Genomic DNA, 16,282 nt, shown 5'->3' with positions numbered 1-16,282 from the left:
AGTTTTAACTATAGATAACTAGCAAGAGAACTTAGACTGATAAATGTTCAGGTTAAGAATGCAGATGCCATTTGTATCATTTCATTTAACAGTGTTTACCTTGTTTCTTGTTTTATGTATGAGGAACTCATACAATTAAGGTAATAAACATTGAGAGGTTGTAAGTGTGTTTTTTAGGACGGTAAATTAATCTGTATGGGGTTTTTTTCTCCTTCTAAAGGTGTATGTCTCAATGGTCAGGCACATAAGTTCAGTTTTGATCTGCTTTGTAGAAAACTTTGTTGATTTTTTTTCTATTTGTCCTGATTGAAGTATTACATATTTGGTTGTGAGAATTCTGCCTGTGTTTTGTCAGAATGACCTGGATTTGTGAATTTAATGTTTCTCACCAGTTTAGTTTCTTCAGTTTTGGTAACATTTTCCTTTGGAACCTAAAGTCTTTACTGGCTGCATGAGTGGTAACAGTATAAAAAGCCTCTTGAGATAAACATTACACTACTACCCTTGTTGGTAGATTGAAGTAAAAGCACATATCTTACACTGCTGACTTTTATTTAATTTATTTCCTATTGATTGGGAATAGGAAACTATTGTCGCTTTTTCTTAATTTTATAATTAATGTTGTCAGGAAAAAAACAGTGCCAGTTTTAATAAAAATAATTAAATCATCACATAGAATATTGTGAAAATTGTGCTGTGTACTGATAATTCAGTGAAGAATGGAACAAACCAATGATGACATCCAGGTCATAATTAAGAACAGTGTCTTGGGTTTGCGTGCCGAAGTTTCTGTCAAATTATGTTGATCGGGTTTTTTATCAATTGTAACGTCTCTCTCTTTACATTGTTCCCTAAACAAATTTCATACTCCATACCATCATTCTCTCTCAAGTTCTGTACTTCACTAAAACCTGTAGCTTCAGAGGTATCATTGCATTTAAATTTATCTTACGGAAAGAGAGAAAAGGCACCCAGGTTCGGTATGGAGTCAGTCTGATTAATAAGCAGCATCCTGTGTTAGGCCCTGTCCAACAGGAGCTAATGCAAACCCTAAACAGATTTCAGTAGACAAATTTCTGCCTGAGACTGTCAGAGTGGTTTTATGAAAAAAAGGTGTTGGAAATCTGGTTGCTTCTGTGTATGTAACTTCTCAATTGTTTTGCCGACCTAACAAAAGTATATTTTGACTTTTCTGTAGTAAAACTTAGCAAAGCTTTAAAAGCCCTAATCCTGATCAGGGTAAAAAAAGGTCATGAATTTTGATTCCTTCAGCTTCTGGAATAGAAAATAAAATAAAATCTTGCAATTACGTTCTTTTGTAACCTACAGGATTGAAAAAAAGAACATTTACAGTGAAAATCTGAAAACTAAGATTGTGTGAATGTCACAGAATTAATTTTTTTCTTTAAATAATATACTATGGTTAGTCTTATGGATTTTTTAATAGCTTTTCTATTTCTTAGTTGAATGCTCTAAGGCAAAATGCGCAAGAATTATTTATACTGTCAGGATGGTGTCATGATATTTCTGTGTCCCAAATGTCAGTGATGTTATGTTTTCATATTCAGGAGTCTTTTTACTTGGGTGTCTCAAATCTTCCACCATTGAAGTTCTCCCTTGAAATACTTTCAGCTTTGCAGTGGGAATTGTGGTCATGGTTGATTCTTCTGAGTAGAACAGTATCAGTGAATCTTTTCAATCTTTTCTGCCACAAAAATTATATATACAATTTTCATTTGTTTCTTAATTCTTAAATAGACAGTTTCTTTTCTATCACACTTCATTGCTTGGTGTGTTCTAAAGAGAAGATACCTTTAATCTTCTTGGCCCTTTTTTTTTTGGAAATAAATGTGTGAAATTGCACTGGAAGAGATTCTTTGCTTGCCAGATGTTTTACAATAAGATATTGAAGATCTGTGCATAGGTTGAACTAAAATTAAAGCAATCCAGTTTATTCAGTCCTAACTACTCTGTGTGTGCTCATTGTGGTGGTTTATATCTGCCTAGTTACTTTTGGTACTTATTTTTACACAGTTACTTTTTACTTAGCTACTTTAGGCTGAGCCAAGAGTAATTGTACCCACTGAAGTTCAGACAGCATGTCAATGATAATGGAAAATAGAATCTTTAGACTGAAAGGAAAGCTAGCTGTGAATTAGAATGGTACAGAAAGGAGGGAAGAATTAAATGTTAGTTTGGCTTGAAGGTGGGGATGGTGGAGAATCACTCTGAAGATGATGGGAATCCTCTGTTGCTTGCAGTTGTGAAGAAAGTCATGAATGGACTATTTTTAAAATGCACATAGCCTCAGTTGATATAGTCTAGAAAGAACTTTGGTTTAATAGAAAAATATTTTTTATTTCAAGGAACAATGTTTTTCATTGTTTTTGTCTTTTTCCCATTGATCTCTCTTGCTGTTTGTTGAGCGTGTGCTTGTTTGTTTTTAGTATTATGCTGATTATACTTGCTCCCTCTCCTCTTTACAGAGGTAATAGTTTCCAAGTCTTAGGGCTGAGGTGGTGGGTTTTTTTTCCAGGATCTTTCTTGACAGTTTCTTATCAAAGGTTTTAGAAAAAAAAAATCTGTCTCTTATTTATCAAAAGCTTGATCAAAGCTATCTCTGATGTCCCTAAAGTTAAACTATGTTCCTCCCCCAGCACTTGATAGTTCATCTACTACAAGCAGTGCCTCTCCTGTTCTGAACAATTATGATGCCCTGGAAGGAGGTGGCTATCCAGGTAATCAGGTTTTTTTTAATTATTTATTTAGGTATGTAACGGTGGGTTTTTTTATGGTTTCTGGTGTTGCTTATTGTTAATTAACAAGTAGATGAAAGGCAATGCCTATGAAAGGAACAGGGGAAATTATCAGAGGAAACATCCATGCCTTTTAAAATAATTTCTCACAGTTTTAACACTGAAGTTCATATGAACATTTAATAAAACTACCCTGAATCAAAAGTTATACTTTCCATTCTAGTATTGAGGGTATTGCTGAAAGTGTGCTAATTGTGAAAGCAGCACTTTTTTTCTAGATTATACTGTATGCCTGATTGTGTTGTTGACATTAGAAGCTGATAATAGTTGCTGACACATCACAGAAGTTTTGGGAGAGCAACAATTTCAGCTTGCAGAGATGCTTGGATCAGATTATTTTCTTTTATTTTTCTTCATTTAAAGAAAACGGCTGCTGTTTTGCTTGATCTTAGCCCTAAAAATATCAGGACTGTCAAGTTGGTTCTAAATAAACCTACTGACCAATTACCTTGGTCTTGAAATCTGTAGAGCTGCCGTATTGCGAGCGAGTGGAAAAGATGCTATTCAAAGTATTTTAGGCCAGTAATTTAAATTAATAATTAGATTAATTTGAAGAGCTTACCCTCTTGCCTGATTTGCCTTGTTCTGGCTCCTGGGAGTGTCACAGTAGTTTGCCATAGTTTGATGGGTTCCTGGTTGAAGTGAGATCTCTCTTAGTTAGAAAGCTGATACTCTATTCACACAGAATCTGGCAGGCCTACAAATTCTAACCTCTGGTTTAGTAACTAACCATTTTGGTTCTGCTGAAGGCATATTCTAAAGATAACTTGTTCCTTTTTTTAAAATAAGATAAATAGAATCAACATTAGGTTTCTTAAATCTGTTGCAGGTTTTTTTATTGTTTTATTGGTTTTTTTTTCCCCTCATGGAGTGTTCATGCCAAACACAGTTTCTTGGCAGTTGGTTTCTTAAGAGCTTTTTTCCTTTGCTTGCACTTTCGTAGGTGACTTCATCAAGCTTAAACTTAGCTCACATTTGTAGACATTTCTAGAGTAGTTTCATCTCTTTACAGTTGTTAAATTCACTGTGAATTTAGGTCTATGTCTTACTTTCAGTTTGACCTTTAATAATAGCAGAACTGTGCTGCAGGCATGTATAAGAGAAACTTGCATTGGGTTGAAACTTCAAAAGAGACTGTGCTTAGTTTCTCTTGTACCATTTATGAATACTGTCAAAACATAAGGCTAAGCCAACGGAACTATTCTTTAACTCTAGGCACGGCTTTTCATGAAGTAATTGTAGAATTACAGAATGATTCTAGTCAAGTTATGACAGTTTTCAGTAGTGGTAGAGAGGAGACTAAGCATGAATGGTCTCATTTTTGGTTAGTATCAAATGTATATATTGGAATAAAATGTGATTCTATTTTTATTCAATTCAAATGATTTTTTTTTTTCAAATTGCCTCTTTTTGTAAAGTAACATTTTGTTTGTAGTGACACAAGTCTCTGGTCATCTTTCCATACACACTGTCTTTGTCAATATTCTTGAAGTAATCTGCCTTTTTAATTTCTTTTTTCAGTGCTGAAAAATAATGTGGTGGATAATGAAAAAACTTTAAATGGCAATGTTGTTTTGAAGCATTTAGGAGTTTACATTTAAATTATGAAGGAAATAATAACTATGTTCAATACCTGTGACATTTCTTTTGTCTTTCCAGAAACACGTTCTGTGACCAGCAGCCCAGTTCCCTCTCCATCAGTCCTCCAAACATCAAAAGCTTCTAAGCCCTTTGGTTATGGATATCCAGCACTGCAGCCAGGCTACCAAAATGCAACACCACTTACTCCTGTGCAGCCCAGTAATCCAGGACACCATCCTGGTTTTCAGCACTATCCACAGGCTTGTATTTTTTATTTTAAAATTACTTAATGAAGTAAATTCTTGGAAATCCTTTTTCTGTGTGATGCATTTCCCCTTTATTTTCACATTTAATATATTTATAATTTCTGAGACAATAAATGTTCAGTATAATACTGATACCGTAGCTCTGCTTTTAGATTTAGTAGAAGGGTTTTGAATGAATATTTTAAGTGTGCCTCCAAGTAGTTAGGCTTAATAAGTTTGCTTCACCAGTTACTAGCAACCTGCTCAGTGTTAAGGTTTGATGTTTAAAGGAGCTGAACTTTACTGATAGGAAACTGTGAAGCATAAGGAAGTACTTGATCAGCATATATCAGAGCATTGCTGTAGGCTGTGATCTCAAGCGTTAAATGACCTTTTGAGCAAGGTATGGCCTAGGGTCCAGATAAAAGAGCTCTGTAGAGCTTGTGCTGGCTGTGTGTAGTGGAGGAGGCTGCCTGCATCTGCTCTGTTTTGCTCATAAAGACAGCTCCAAACACCCAAGAAATTGTGTGCAATCACCTGATTCTTGTACACATGAATCCCCTGAGAATGGTGGTCAGAAGAAGAGCAAGGCAAGACTGAGGCAAGACACAAATGCTGAAGAAGTGCAGAAATATATGTCTGTGAAGAGGTCTAGAAAAAGAAACGTAGTGATACACAAATCCTGCTCTCTGAAGTAAGGGCCAACTGGCAAAGATAGTGAAACTGCTGTGGTAGGTGATCAAAATTCCTTAGTGCATATAATATCCAATAACACTTTCACTGTCACAGGCATAATGTAAAACGTGACTTGGAAGAAATGCCTCATTTAATTTATTTTTTTTTTAATTGAAAGGGTTGGCTTCATCTTTACTACAATGTGAGGTGAAGTTAGGCTCTTTCAGGAGCACACAGTAAAAGAATAGCAGTTCCTTCAAGTGAAGTCTGGTTGGACATATAAAGAGAAAATTCTTCAGGATGGGAGTGGGGAAGCACTAGAACAGATGGTGCTGTGAAATTGTCAATCCTTAGATATTTTCAAAACTTAGCTGGATGAATCTATATGAGCAACCTAAACTAACCTTTAAGTTAGCCTTGCTTGGGCAAGGGGTTAGACTACCAGACCTCAAAGGAGCCTTCCAGCCTAACTTTTTCTCTTCTTCCATGGTGTTCTGTTTTAATTTACAATTAAATATTTAAAGACAATGTCTGTAACTTGGAAGAGTTGATAGTAACAAAAGTTAAATTGCAGAAGAGAGTGGGAGACAAATTGTGTTAGGATTTTTAGTACCTTGTTTTCTTGTGCGTGGAGAGATTGAAGGATTATGTGTGACTTCCAGTGTTGATTTGTGTAATGAATTTGAATTTTGTTCTATGATACACATTTGGAGGGTGTGTGACATTTGGGGTAGCGTTTTGAAATTTCTACAGTACAACAGTCTTCTGTTTGTTTGTGTTTGTTACTAATTTCTACTGTATTATTTTTTAATACCTTGGGGGGGGGGCGCGTGTGTATGTAAGGGAGGGCACTGCAAGAAGACTGAAGGTTGTTATTTAAACATGGTTGTGTGTTTACCTGTTTGTCATGCTCTTACCTTTTCAGCAATATCCAGGTGTGAACCAGCTGTCCTCTTCCTTAGGAGGATTGAGTCTACAGCATTCTCAGCAGCCAGAAAGCTTGAGACCAGTAAACCTTACACATGATAGAAATATTTTACCAGTGTCTTCAGTTCCAGCACCTGTGCCTAACTTGAATTCTGATCTTAGGAAATTAAACTGCAGTCCAGAGTAAGTTTACTGTGTCTGGGACAGTGTCTTATATTTTTTAGTGGGGAATAATTATTTAAAATGTCAAAAAGTGTCTAAACTGACTCCTAACTTTAAATCATAGTGATGAGCTCATAAAGCCCCTTTTAACTGAAAATGAGTTTATCCTCTGATTCATTACACAAGTGTTGTTACTGTCCTGCTATCAGTGAGTGTAGTGCGTTTCTTAGTATTTTAATAATTGTTCTATATCTTCACTTTGTTTTATCCATTAAAAAATATTTTAATGAACACCTTAATGATACATGATATGTTTCATAGAGTATTTTGTAATATTGCATAGGAATTTTTCCTCAAAAATATTATGATTATGCTTGAATACACTTAACAATTTATAAGTATATTTTACTATGGTAATTCTGCAATCACATATCTTTTTACCTCTAATAACATTAAGTAGTATTACCAACTATACCAAGTCAAGTGCAGCTGAGTACCATGGAAAGTGCTATTCCCCAAAGATTTTATCTGTAATTCCAAAATAAATATTCTTCATTGCCCCGAAGTAACTCAGCATCCTTATTGCTGTAGTGACAGTGCATGGTCCCACCAGAAAACAGAAATCAGAAAACTGAAGGCCTGGAAATATTTCTTACATGTGGAACACTTTGAACAGCACTATTGGTGCATTGGGCTTTTTTAGTGTCCCTTCATGTTACACAAACAAAAGATTTTGACTCACTCGGTATTTGGGATCCTTTTCTATAGTTTTCTTATACAAATATTACATTCTGAGAACTAGTTAAATACTCTATTGGTTAACAGGTAGAATCTTTATAATGAACAGAAGAATACATAGTTTTCATTGAGTGTTGTAGCTAAAGCAGTTTTGTGTCTTAATTGCAAGTTAGTTTTGATATACTTGCATTGCTGAGCTACTACACTGTGGAGCAGGGGAGTATTTTTTGTTTGTTTCTTTGCAAAACCTTTTTAAAAATCTTTCTACTTTTTTTGAATTAAATAATCTTTGTAAAACATAGAATTCCTTAAATTTCTAAGTTCTTTAAAATCAGATGTTAAGACACCTGATGTGTGAATGTTTTCAGCATCTTTTGAAATTCCATTTTTAACATAATGTTTCTATTTCCTTTGAGCTCATTTCGATGTACATTGACAAATATTCCACAGACACAGGCTTTGTTAAACAAAGCTAAGCTTCCTCTGGGTTTGTTGCTGCATCCCTTCAGGGACCTAACGGTAAAGTACCTTACTTTTGTGTGTTTGTGTTTGTTTTATATATGCATTTGTTCTATTTTCATTCAAACAATAAAATAGAATGAACTCCAAGTCCTAAGTTAACAGAAGCACCAAAAAATTGTCTGCGACTTAGAGAAGAGGAGAGCAAAAAAGCCTTGAAATTGCTACTTCATTGAAATGCATAAGGGAGAAGCCCTTCAAGTTTCTTTTATTGCTGTTGAAAATCTTTGCTTGTCTGTGGTTCTCTGAAGAATTGCTGCTCTGTGTGTTGGGCTCACAGCTGTCAGATACCTCTTGGAAAGGTGTTTATAGAGAGGTACTCAGTTTGAATGTGAGACTGGCCTGATACTTGCTGTCAACAGAACATAAGCACATAAGATTGAAGCTATATTCATAATTGTTAAGCAGCTCCTCTCAATCTAATTTATTAGCACTTATTTAAAAATATGTATAACTGTCTGGTATAACTTCTTTTTATTCAATGTGTGTTCTTCAGGTAAGGTTTGCTGTCCATCATATTTTATATTTTCACTCAAAAGTTGTCCTTTCATAATTTCTTTTGCCATTGTAACTGTAATTTAAAGTAATTTCATTTAAGATCTTACTACATCTTTGATTTTGAGATTATATTAAGACAATAATTAAATGGGGTTTTTTTGGTGTTAAGGGGGAGATTGTTCTGAATAGACATCACAATTACTCTATGAAATTGAACTAAACAGCTAAAAGGAACGATGATAGAAAATGTAGTCTTATGAAGCTTTTATGAACTGTACTGCACAGAGGTGTTTTCCATAATGTATATTACATTCCTTTGTGACAGCTTTTCACTGTTTCCTTTTTAGCAATTACCAGTAATAACATCAAGCACAATAGTCAGATGCAGATCCTGCAGGACCTACATCAACCCTTTTGTTTCTTTCATTGATCAAAGGCGGTGGAAATGCAACCTGTGCTACAGAGTTAATGATGGTAAGTGACTGTAGCAGGAAATGCTTGTTTTTATAGGATCTCTTGCAAGCATTTGCATTAGGATATTCTAGATTAAAACATAAACTACAGTGACAATGTCCTTATGGTCTAGAGATTTTGAAAAAGATCTTAAGTCAGATGTGTTATGCTTTTTCTTGAAGCAAAAGATTGTTTTGCAATCTTTGGGAAGATGGAGAAAATGTAATGCAGATTACTTGTCTAATGAAATCAGCTAATCCCACTGACTGCAGTTGCAATATGCAAATGGAAACATGATGACAGCTACAATCCAGGCCAGAGGTTATGAGAAACAGTACAGATTGCTGCTTATTGTGAAATGCTCTACTTGCATTGCTCTTTTATAGTTGGGGATCTGTTGTTTAAAATAAGCCTTTCCAGTAACTGAATTTTGATGTTAAAGATATACTTGAGCTATTTGAAATGTTCCCTTTTTTATGTCTCCGTAATATGAACTTTTTCTTGCTGCAATAATTGAAGTGTATCCACGTTACTTTGCATTTAGCTATAATAATGGTTTTTATTTTCTGACAAAAATATAATCTGTATTTGGGGGTATTTTTTTTAAAATAGTTCCTGAAGAATTTATGTATAATCCTCTGACACGGTCTTATGGAGAGCCTCACAAACGGCCAGAGGTGCAAAATTCCACCGTGGAATTCATTGCTTCTTCAGACTATATGGTAAAAAAAAGTTTTCATATTAACTTCAATAGCAATTGCATATTAATATAATAGTGCTTGAAATTAATGTTGCATATTGATCCAGTGGTGTGTATTAATTTTTCTGTGAAGCTCCTCTTAACACCAAGGAGTAGTAAAATTAATATTTTGAGTTTTGGCTCATGTAAACAGTCAGAAGCTTTTGAATTAAAAGCAATTCAATGTGTGTTGTCATCCAGTGTAGTTCGGTGTGGCACAGTCAGATTTGAATCTGACGCAGTGTGATTTTTCTTTTTGTCCTCATTTTGCAGAGGTTTTGAAAGACCAGTAATAGAATAATGAGCAAATTAATTCAGCTTCAAATTTCTAGTTAGTAATTGTGAGGAAATGATTCTTATTAGGAGTCAGCTTGCAAATGCTGGGTGGTGGTCTGCCTGGGAAAAGGCCTAGTTCATAATGACATTATTAGCAGCAGCAAAAATAAATCGTTGTCTTGTCTTTGAATTGAAATACTGTGGCAGACATTTAATGGCAAATTAACAGAGCTTATTACATAGCTGGAGAAAGGGTGTAGGTGGAATGCTTTAACCCTGGTTTATGGATCGCATTGTCCATGTGCTGAAGGAACAATAGAATTCAAAAGATTGAAGTCTGTATCTTTTATCATATTTGAATTGACTGTTGGAAGGAGGGATTAAATGACCTTTTTTTTTTCCACTGAAGTATAACATTTTATGTTTATTACAAATGACAGTTATTAGCCACTGGGGATTGTGGTTAAGTCTATCTGCATATTACTTAGTAAATAACCTTTATTGCATAATGTAAACCTATATTTTTTAAGTATACTCTTTTCCAACTTCCCTTTCTAATGACTAATCACTTTTAACATTTCTTTGAATATGATTTTTAGTGGTTTTGTTTTTTTTTTTACTTTGTAGCTTCGTCCTCCTCAGCCTGCGGTGTATTTATTTGTTTTAGATGTGTCTCATAATGCAGTGGAGGCTGGATATTTGACAATACTCTGCCAGTCATTGCTGGAAAACTTAGACAAGTAAGAGTATAAATAACCTTTTCAAATCAGCTAGCATGTTGTTATGAAGAAATTGTAACTGAAATTTTTGAATTTCAGTTTGAATTTGAATTCTGGAATTTCTTCCCTGCATGTGTATCTGCATATAATTTAATTACTTATCTGCAAGGAATATTTAGCTGTAGCTTCTAACGACATGGTGATTGTACAAAGATGTTAAAATTACATTCTTCCCCCAATCAAGACCAACAAAAATAATAAATTACAGAGGTTAAATTATCTGGTTCTTGTGCAGAAAGGTTTGAGGTGCTGCAAACTGGAACAGTGTAACCACAAAAGACTGCTTAGGTGAATTGTGTTGTCAGTTTGGTTTTTTAGATCACAGTTACCCTGTGCCAATTTCTGTGTTCTTATTTTTGCACTGGGACATGTATAGGATTGTTCCTGGTGCATTTTGAGCTAAAGTTTATGAGCATCTCTGTGTTCCTGCCTTTTGACAAGTAATCCTGAGGAGGCCTTGCCTTGAAAATTCCTTTCTACAAGTTTTGCTTGGCGAACTTGGTTTTCTTGTGAAGGAGCCAAGATATACATTAAAAATTTTTGCTTCCATTTTTTAGTTAAGTCTTTTCTTTGTTCAGTTTTTTACAGCTATTTTGTCAACAGAATCTCAGAAACATGCATAATAATTTTAGGAAAATACAGAAAATCCCATGCAAAGTCCATAGGAAAATCAGTGCATCTGCCTCATTAATATACCTAGATGGTATAACAACAATATTTGCCTCTATCGCTCTTGGTCACTGTCATGGTTCTCAGCACTTCGTAATGCTTTTAATATTTTACTTGATAAATCCCATATAATGTTTAATTTTGTATTATGCTATACCCTGAAATATGTTCCACATGATAAATAAATATGTTGCATTGTAGAGACACTGGATTTTGGTTTAGAGCTGTAAGTACTCCGTAACTGCTTTAGTAAATGGGGGTTCTGAATTGGGAAAGAGCAGAATGCACTGTTACCTATTGAAGAACTGAGAAGGCTGCCTTCTTTTATGTGTCAGTTTAAATGAACTTATTAACTTCTCTTGTGGAACAAGAGAATATATTAGATTAGAATGATAATATATATTAGAGAACTAATGTATGTTATCAATATATTAGTGAGTACTTAACTGTAACTCTTGGCCTTATAAACTGTATCATTACCCCAGCTTTTCAGGAAATGCTGAGGAAATATCGATCATATTCATGTTTCAAATCTCCCTTCTTATGTTCTCCCTTCACTTCTTTACACATGAACTGAGTTTCTGCTAACATCAGCAGGAGCCCTGACTATCTATATGTCTTGAGAGAGATATTTAGGGCTTAATAGTTTATTAGTTTATTTTTTAATGTTTCAGGCTGCCTGGAGATTCAAGAACAAGAATTGGGTTCATAACGTTTGACAGCACTGTTCAGTTTTACAACTTGCAAGAAGGTTTATCACAGCCTCAGATGCTGATTGTCTCAGATATTGATGGTAAGTAAAAAGAAGCTGAATTTTTGAGAATCTATTTTTTTTCCAGAACAAGGGTTAGAATCTCTCAAATATTTGATATTATGTCAATGTTTTTGAATGAGAATACCTTTTTGAAAAATAGTCTTGCACTAACTACAGAGTAGGTGATGTTTAAAATGTGAAATTCAATAGTTAATTTTGCTTCGAGTCAGATGAGCTTTGTATAGACTATATTACTCCCTCTAACACATGTGTATCTGCATATAATTTACTTACTTATCTGCAAGGAATATTTAGCTGTAACACACGTATTAGAAAAGTAGACTCTTTCATGGTGTTTGTAGCAGTGGGCAATGAAATGTTTTACTCAATTTTAGTGTTATTTTTTTCTTTAATGATTTTTGTTTTTTGTATTCTCTCTGCAGATATTTTCCTGCCTACACCAGATAGTTTACTCGTAAATCTCCATGAAAGCAAAGAGGTATGATGGCTCAAAATGCATAATTAAAGATAAGATGTTAAATATTCAAAACAGATATTCATGTTAAACTTTGAATTCAAGCTTAATCTCCATAATATGTAGTTCCCATGCTAATTGTTCATTATGGAAGTATTGCATGTTGTTTTGTTGATACATTGTATCAAAATGTATCAATGTTGATACATTTTAAAATTACAACTTCGTTTTCCTTAGTGTGTTAAAACTCAGCTGAAATACTTGGTACCAATTCTGCCACTTCCATCGTGGAAACAGCAGAAAATCTCAAGCTTGCAGAATCTCATAAAACATCTTTCAATCTGTTCTGCAGCTGATAAAAGATCTATTGAATGCGTTACCAAATATGTTCACTAATACAAGAGAGACACACAGTGCACTGGGCCCTGCTCTTCAGGCTGCATTTAAACTGATGTCTCCAACGGGTGGTCGGATCTCTGTGTTTCAAACTCAGTTACCGTCTCTGGGAGCGGGGCTTTTGCATTCCAGAGAGGATCCCAATCAGAGGTCAAGCACAAAGGTAAAAAACTTGCCTTACTACTCATTTCAAAAGACCAAAGACTGGCTATGTCTTTCTGACTTGCATAGTTCTGCAGACCAATCGCTTGGTCTTCATTTACAGTAATCCTAATCACTAAATTTAACCAAATTTTAATTATGTCTATGTTTATGCATTTAAGATCACTGCTTTATACATATATGTGTGATATTGTTTTGAAGTGCATGAACTGTCTTTGGCCTTTGGTCCATAATTTTTCTTGGCAAGCAAAAGAAGCTGCAAATATTTGTGACTCAGTTACTCAGATGCTGCTGAATATGCGTTTTGTTCTGTGAAGTCTAAAAAGTGTGATTGTTGTCATAACTCCTTCCTGTGTGATTCATTTACTAAAGGTGGTCCAGCATCTTGGTCCAGCAACAGACTTTTATAAGAAGTTAGCACTGGACTGCTCTGGCCAGCAGACTGCTGTGGATTTATTTCTCTTAAGTTCACAATATTCTGATCTAGCTTCTCTTGGTAAGGAGTACCTGATTTCCTCTCTCTGCACTGTTGTCTCTCTTCAGAAGCACAGGCTACCTCAGGAATTCTTAAGTCATGTTGCACAAATGTAATTGCAGTTCATGCTGCAAAGGAATTGACCTTGAAGCTGATGGAAGTAAAGAACAGAAATATTACATTGGTGGTATGAGACAATTCATTCTAGAATTTCAAAGCTTTAAATGAGAAATATTCCCCTGCTCAAGAACAGAAACAGAAACATGGCAAGGAATAAATGAAGTTTAATTAAAGGGTAGAACAGAGTTTTCATCTTTTGATAATTATGTAAGATTTGTCCCTGTACAAACACTTATTTTTTCAGCTACACCATTAGATATTTCTGGAAGCACTTCCATTTTAGCTGCCAAATGTAGGATGCTTATTGAGCTTGGTGTATAATTAGGTCATTATGTGTTGGGGTGATTCATTTGTATCTTCACTGGCCTGGATCTGGGACAGTTCTCTTTGTCTTACTGATGTGGTGATGTTGAAAAGATGAACATAGATGTGACTTGTGGAAGTCTGGACACAATTTTTTATGTCCTGATTTCATGTTACAGTTTTACTTCTTAACTGTATCTTTCCTTCCTTCACAGCTTGCATGTCCAAGTATTCTGCTGGATGCATCTATTACTATCCATCTTTCCATCGTAGCCACAATCCTGCTCAGGCTGAAAAGTTGCAAAAAGACCTGAAAAGATACCTTACAAGAAAGATTGGATTTGAAGCAGTTATGCGCATAAGATGTACAAAAGGTGTGTCTTAAATACTGATACAAATGGAATGGTTGGTGTAAATGTGTTAGCAATCTTTTTGAATGTGCTTATGCTTTGAATGTGAATGTCTTTAGCAACATTAAATTGAATGTTGTTTTTCTTTCTTTGAAGAATAAAAGAGTGATCTTTATGTTAAGTTAGCTTTTGGTGTTTGATTTTTTGTTTTGTTTTTTAGTTGATGGTACCATCTCACTGTAAGTTGATATGTGTATCGTAAGAGCATCATTCACTTTGGAGTGTTCAGAATTGAACATGAACTCTACAGGATCATGCTGAAATGATTCATGTAATTGGTTCTACAAGATAGAATTTTTACTGTTTTCTTTAACCTTAGCTGGAGGGTGGATTTTTTAATTATTGGTGAGAGTTTTCCATGCTGTTTCAACCTCACTCTGAATTATTTAATCTGCTTCTAGGTCTTTCAATACACACTTTCCATGGGAATTTTTTTGTACGCTCTACTGATTTACTGTCCCTTGCCAATGTCAATCCTGATGCTGGATTTGCAGTACAAATGTCCATAGAAGAAAGTCTGACTGACACATCTTTGGTTTGTTTTCAAACAGCTCTTTTGTATACTTCCAGTAAAGGTAAATAAATTCAAATTAATTGGTCAGTGAGCTTTTTATTTCTTTGTATGATGTAATGTTTATGAAGTTAGTTCTACAGCCTTTTGTTACGCTCTATGTCCTACAAGAATCTTGTCAGAGCTAGTAAGCTAGTAAGCCTACGTTGCAGTTAATGACATAATGGAAATCGTTATAAACACTCTTTTAATGTGAAAATTTCATCTGCATCTGACATAGTGCTGATTTAGCAAGACTTTTACTTAAAAGTGTGGCCATTGTTACAAGCAGTATCATGTTTGGCAGGCACTTTGTCCAAATACACAGAACTGTGATGGATTGGAACAAGCTGCAATTACTACACTGCATGAGCATAAAGAATAGCAGCTAATTTCTATGGCAGAAGATGCCGCAAAGTTTTGGGATGGATATCAGTGTACTTCATTTGTAGCATCAGTGACACTGTGGATGTTGCTAGTTTGTGTTACCAATTTGTGCTGCTTTAGAGTAAAATTTGAACAGGGTTGAGACAGAAATGGGAGACAGTGTTGCAGCAATTTCTTGACTGGTATATTTTCTAGAATGGGTGCATCTTAGATGGGAGGAGATGCTGTAATGACTGAATTTATTTACTTCTACCAGGAGAGAATGCATAATGATTTCCACTTATTTCTCTTAGGTGAGCGTCGAATTCGAGTGCACACACTTTGCTTGCCGGTAGTGAGTTCCCTGTCTGATGTGTATGCAGGAGCAGATGTACAAGCAGTCGTGTGCCTCTTAGCAAACATGGGTGAGTACAGACCAGAAAGATTCACATGGGTTTTGCATGTTCTTAATTTTGCCAGCCATTTAAATGAAGTAGTGAACAAAGTCTGGACACTGTTAAAAAAGGTTGGAGTGCAGCACACCAAAGCCTATGAGTACGAAAGACAACAAAACCAAATATGTACTGAAACTGTGAAGTGAGAGACTGCTTGTTTTGAATACTTTGTTGACTTTAGTCTTTTAAACTGAGCCTTCTTACTTTGTTCTCTGGTGATTAGTAAAGGATGAAGAACCATAACACACATGGATCAAATCTCATTTTTGTATCATCATTATCACTGCTGTTCACTCAAACTTCAGCATTCTAGTATTACTTAAGAAACAGCGATTCAGTTTAGTAAGTTGCTGGAGACTAAAAGGGAATTTCTGACAACAGTGTATCAGAGATACTGATTTTCTATCCTTCTGTTGTTGCAGGGTTAAGGATTCTTACTTACCCTTTACTTGCGGGTCATAAGTAGCCATTTCATAGACTGATCTCTCCTGTTAAGTGTGCAGCATTTTAGCATGTGCTATATTGTATATTAATAATGAAATCAGAAGAAGTAAATTGTAGTTCTGTGTCTTGTGGGATTTGAACTAGATGATCTTTAAGATCCCTTCCAACCCAAACCATTCTATGATCTCTTAAATGCACATTCAGTCCAGCAGGTGGCTTCCTCCAACCAAAGGATTTGCAGCCCTTGCTCAGCAGAGACAGATGAAGCTGCATTTGCACTAGCCACAATTATGCC

The 16,282-nt window shown here is 35.1% G+C and overlaps 1 protein-coding gene across 4 annotated transcripts in view; it reads left to right on the top strand.

The window, feature by feature from the left end:
* The window catches only part of SEC24B (SEC24 homolog B, COPII coat complex component), a 46,910-nt gene that overhangs the window by 19,873 nt on the left and 10,755 nt on the right, over nt 1–16,282 (top strand). For all 4 annotated transcript variants that reach the window (XM_063423734.1, XM_063423732.1, XM_063423731.1 and 1 more), the window contains 14 exons: nt 2,658–2,738; nt 4,476–4,657; nt 6,243–6,427; nt 7,561–7,663; nt 8,509–8,635; nt 9,227–9,336; nt 10,257–10,369; nt 11,752–11,870; nt 12,275–12,330; nt 12,659–12,865; nt 13,237–13,360; nt 13,978–14,136; nt 14,574–14,747; nt 15,403–15,513. In XM_063423734.1, coding sequence (XP_063279804.1) covers nt 2,658–2,738; nt 4,476–4,657; nt 6,243–6,427; nt 7,561–7,663; nt 8,509–8,635; nt 9,227–9,336; nt 10,257–10,369; nt 11,752–11,870; nt 12,275–12,330; nt 12,659–12,865; nt 13,237–13,360; nt 13,978–14,136; nt 14,574–14,747; nt 15,403–15,513 — 1,851 coding nt within the window. The remainder of the gene's footprint in view (nt 1–2,657; nt 2,739–4,475; nt 4,658–6,242; nt 6,428–7,560; nt 7,664–8,508; nt 8,636–9,226; nt 9,337–10,256; nt 10,370–11,751; nt 11,871–12,274; nt 12,331–12,658; nt 12,866–13,236; nt 13,361–13,977; nt 14,137–14,573; nt 14,748–15,402; nt 15,514–16,282) is intronic.

Source organism: Prinia subflava, chromosome Z (assembly GCF_021018805.1).
Source record: "Prinia subflava isolate CZ2003 ecotype Zambia chromosome Z, Cam_Psub_1.2, whole genome shotgun sequence".
Lineage (NCBI taxonomy): Eukaryota > Metazoa > Chordata > Aves > Passeriformes > Cisticolidae > Prinia > Prinia subflava.
This window is presented reverse-complemented; position numbering and strand designations above follow the sequence as displayed.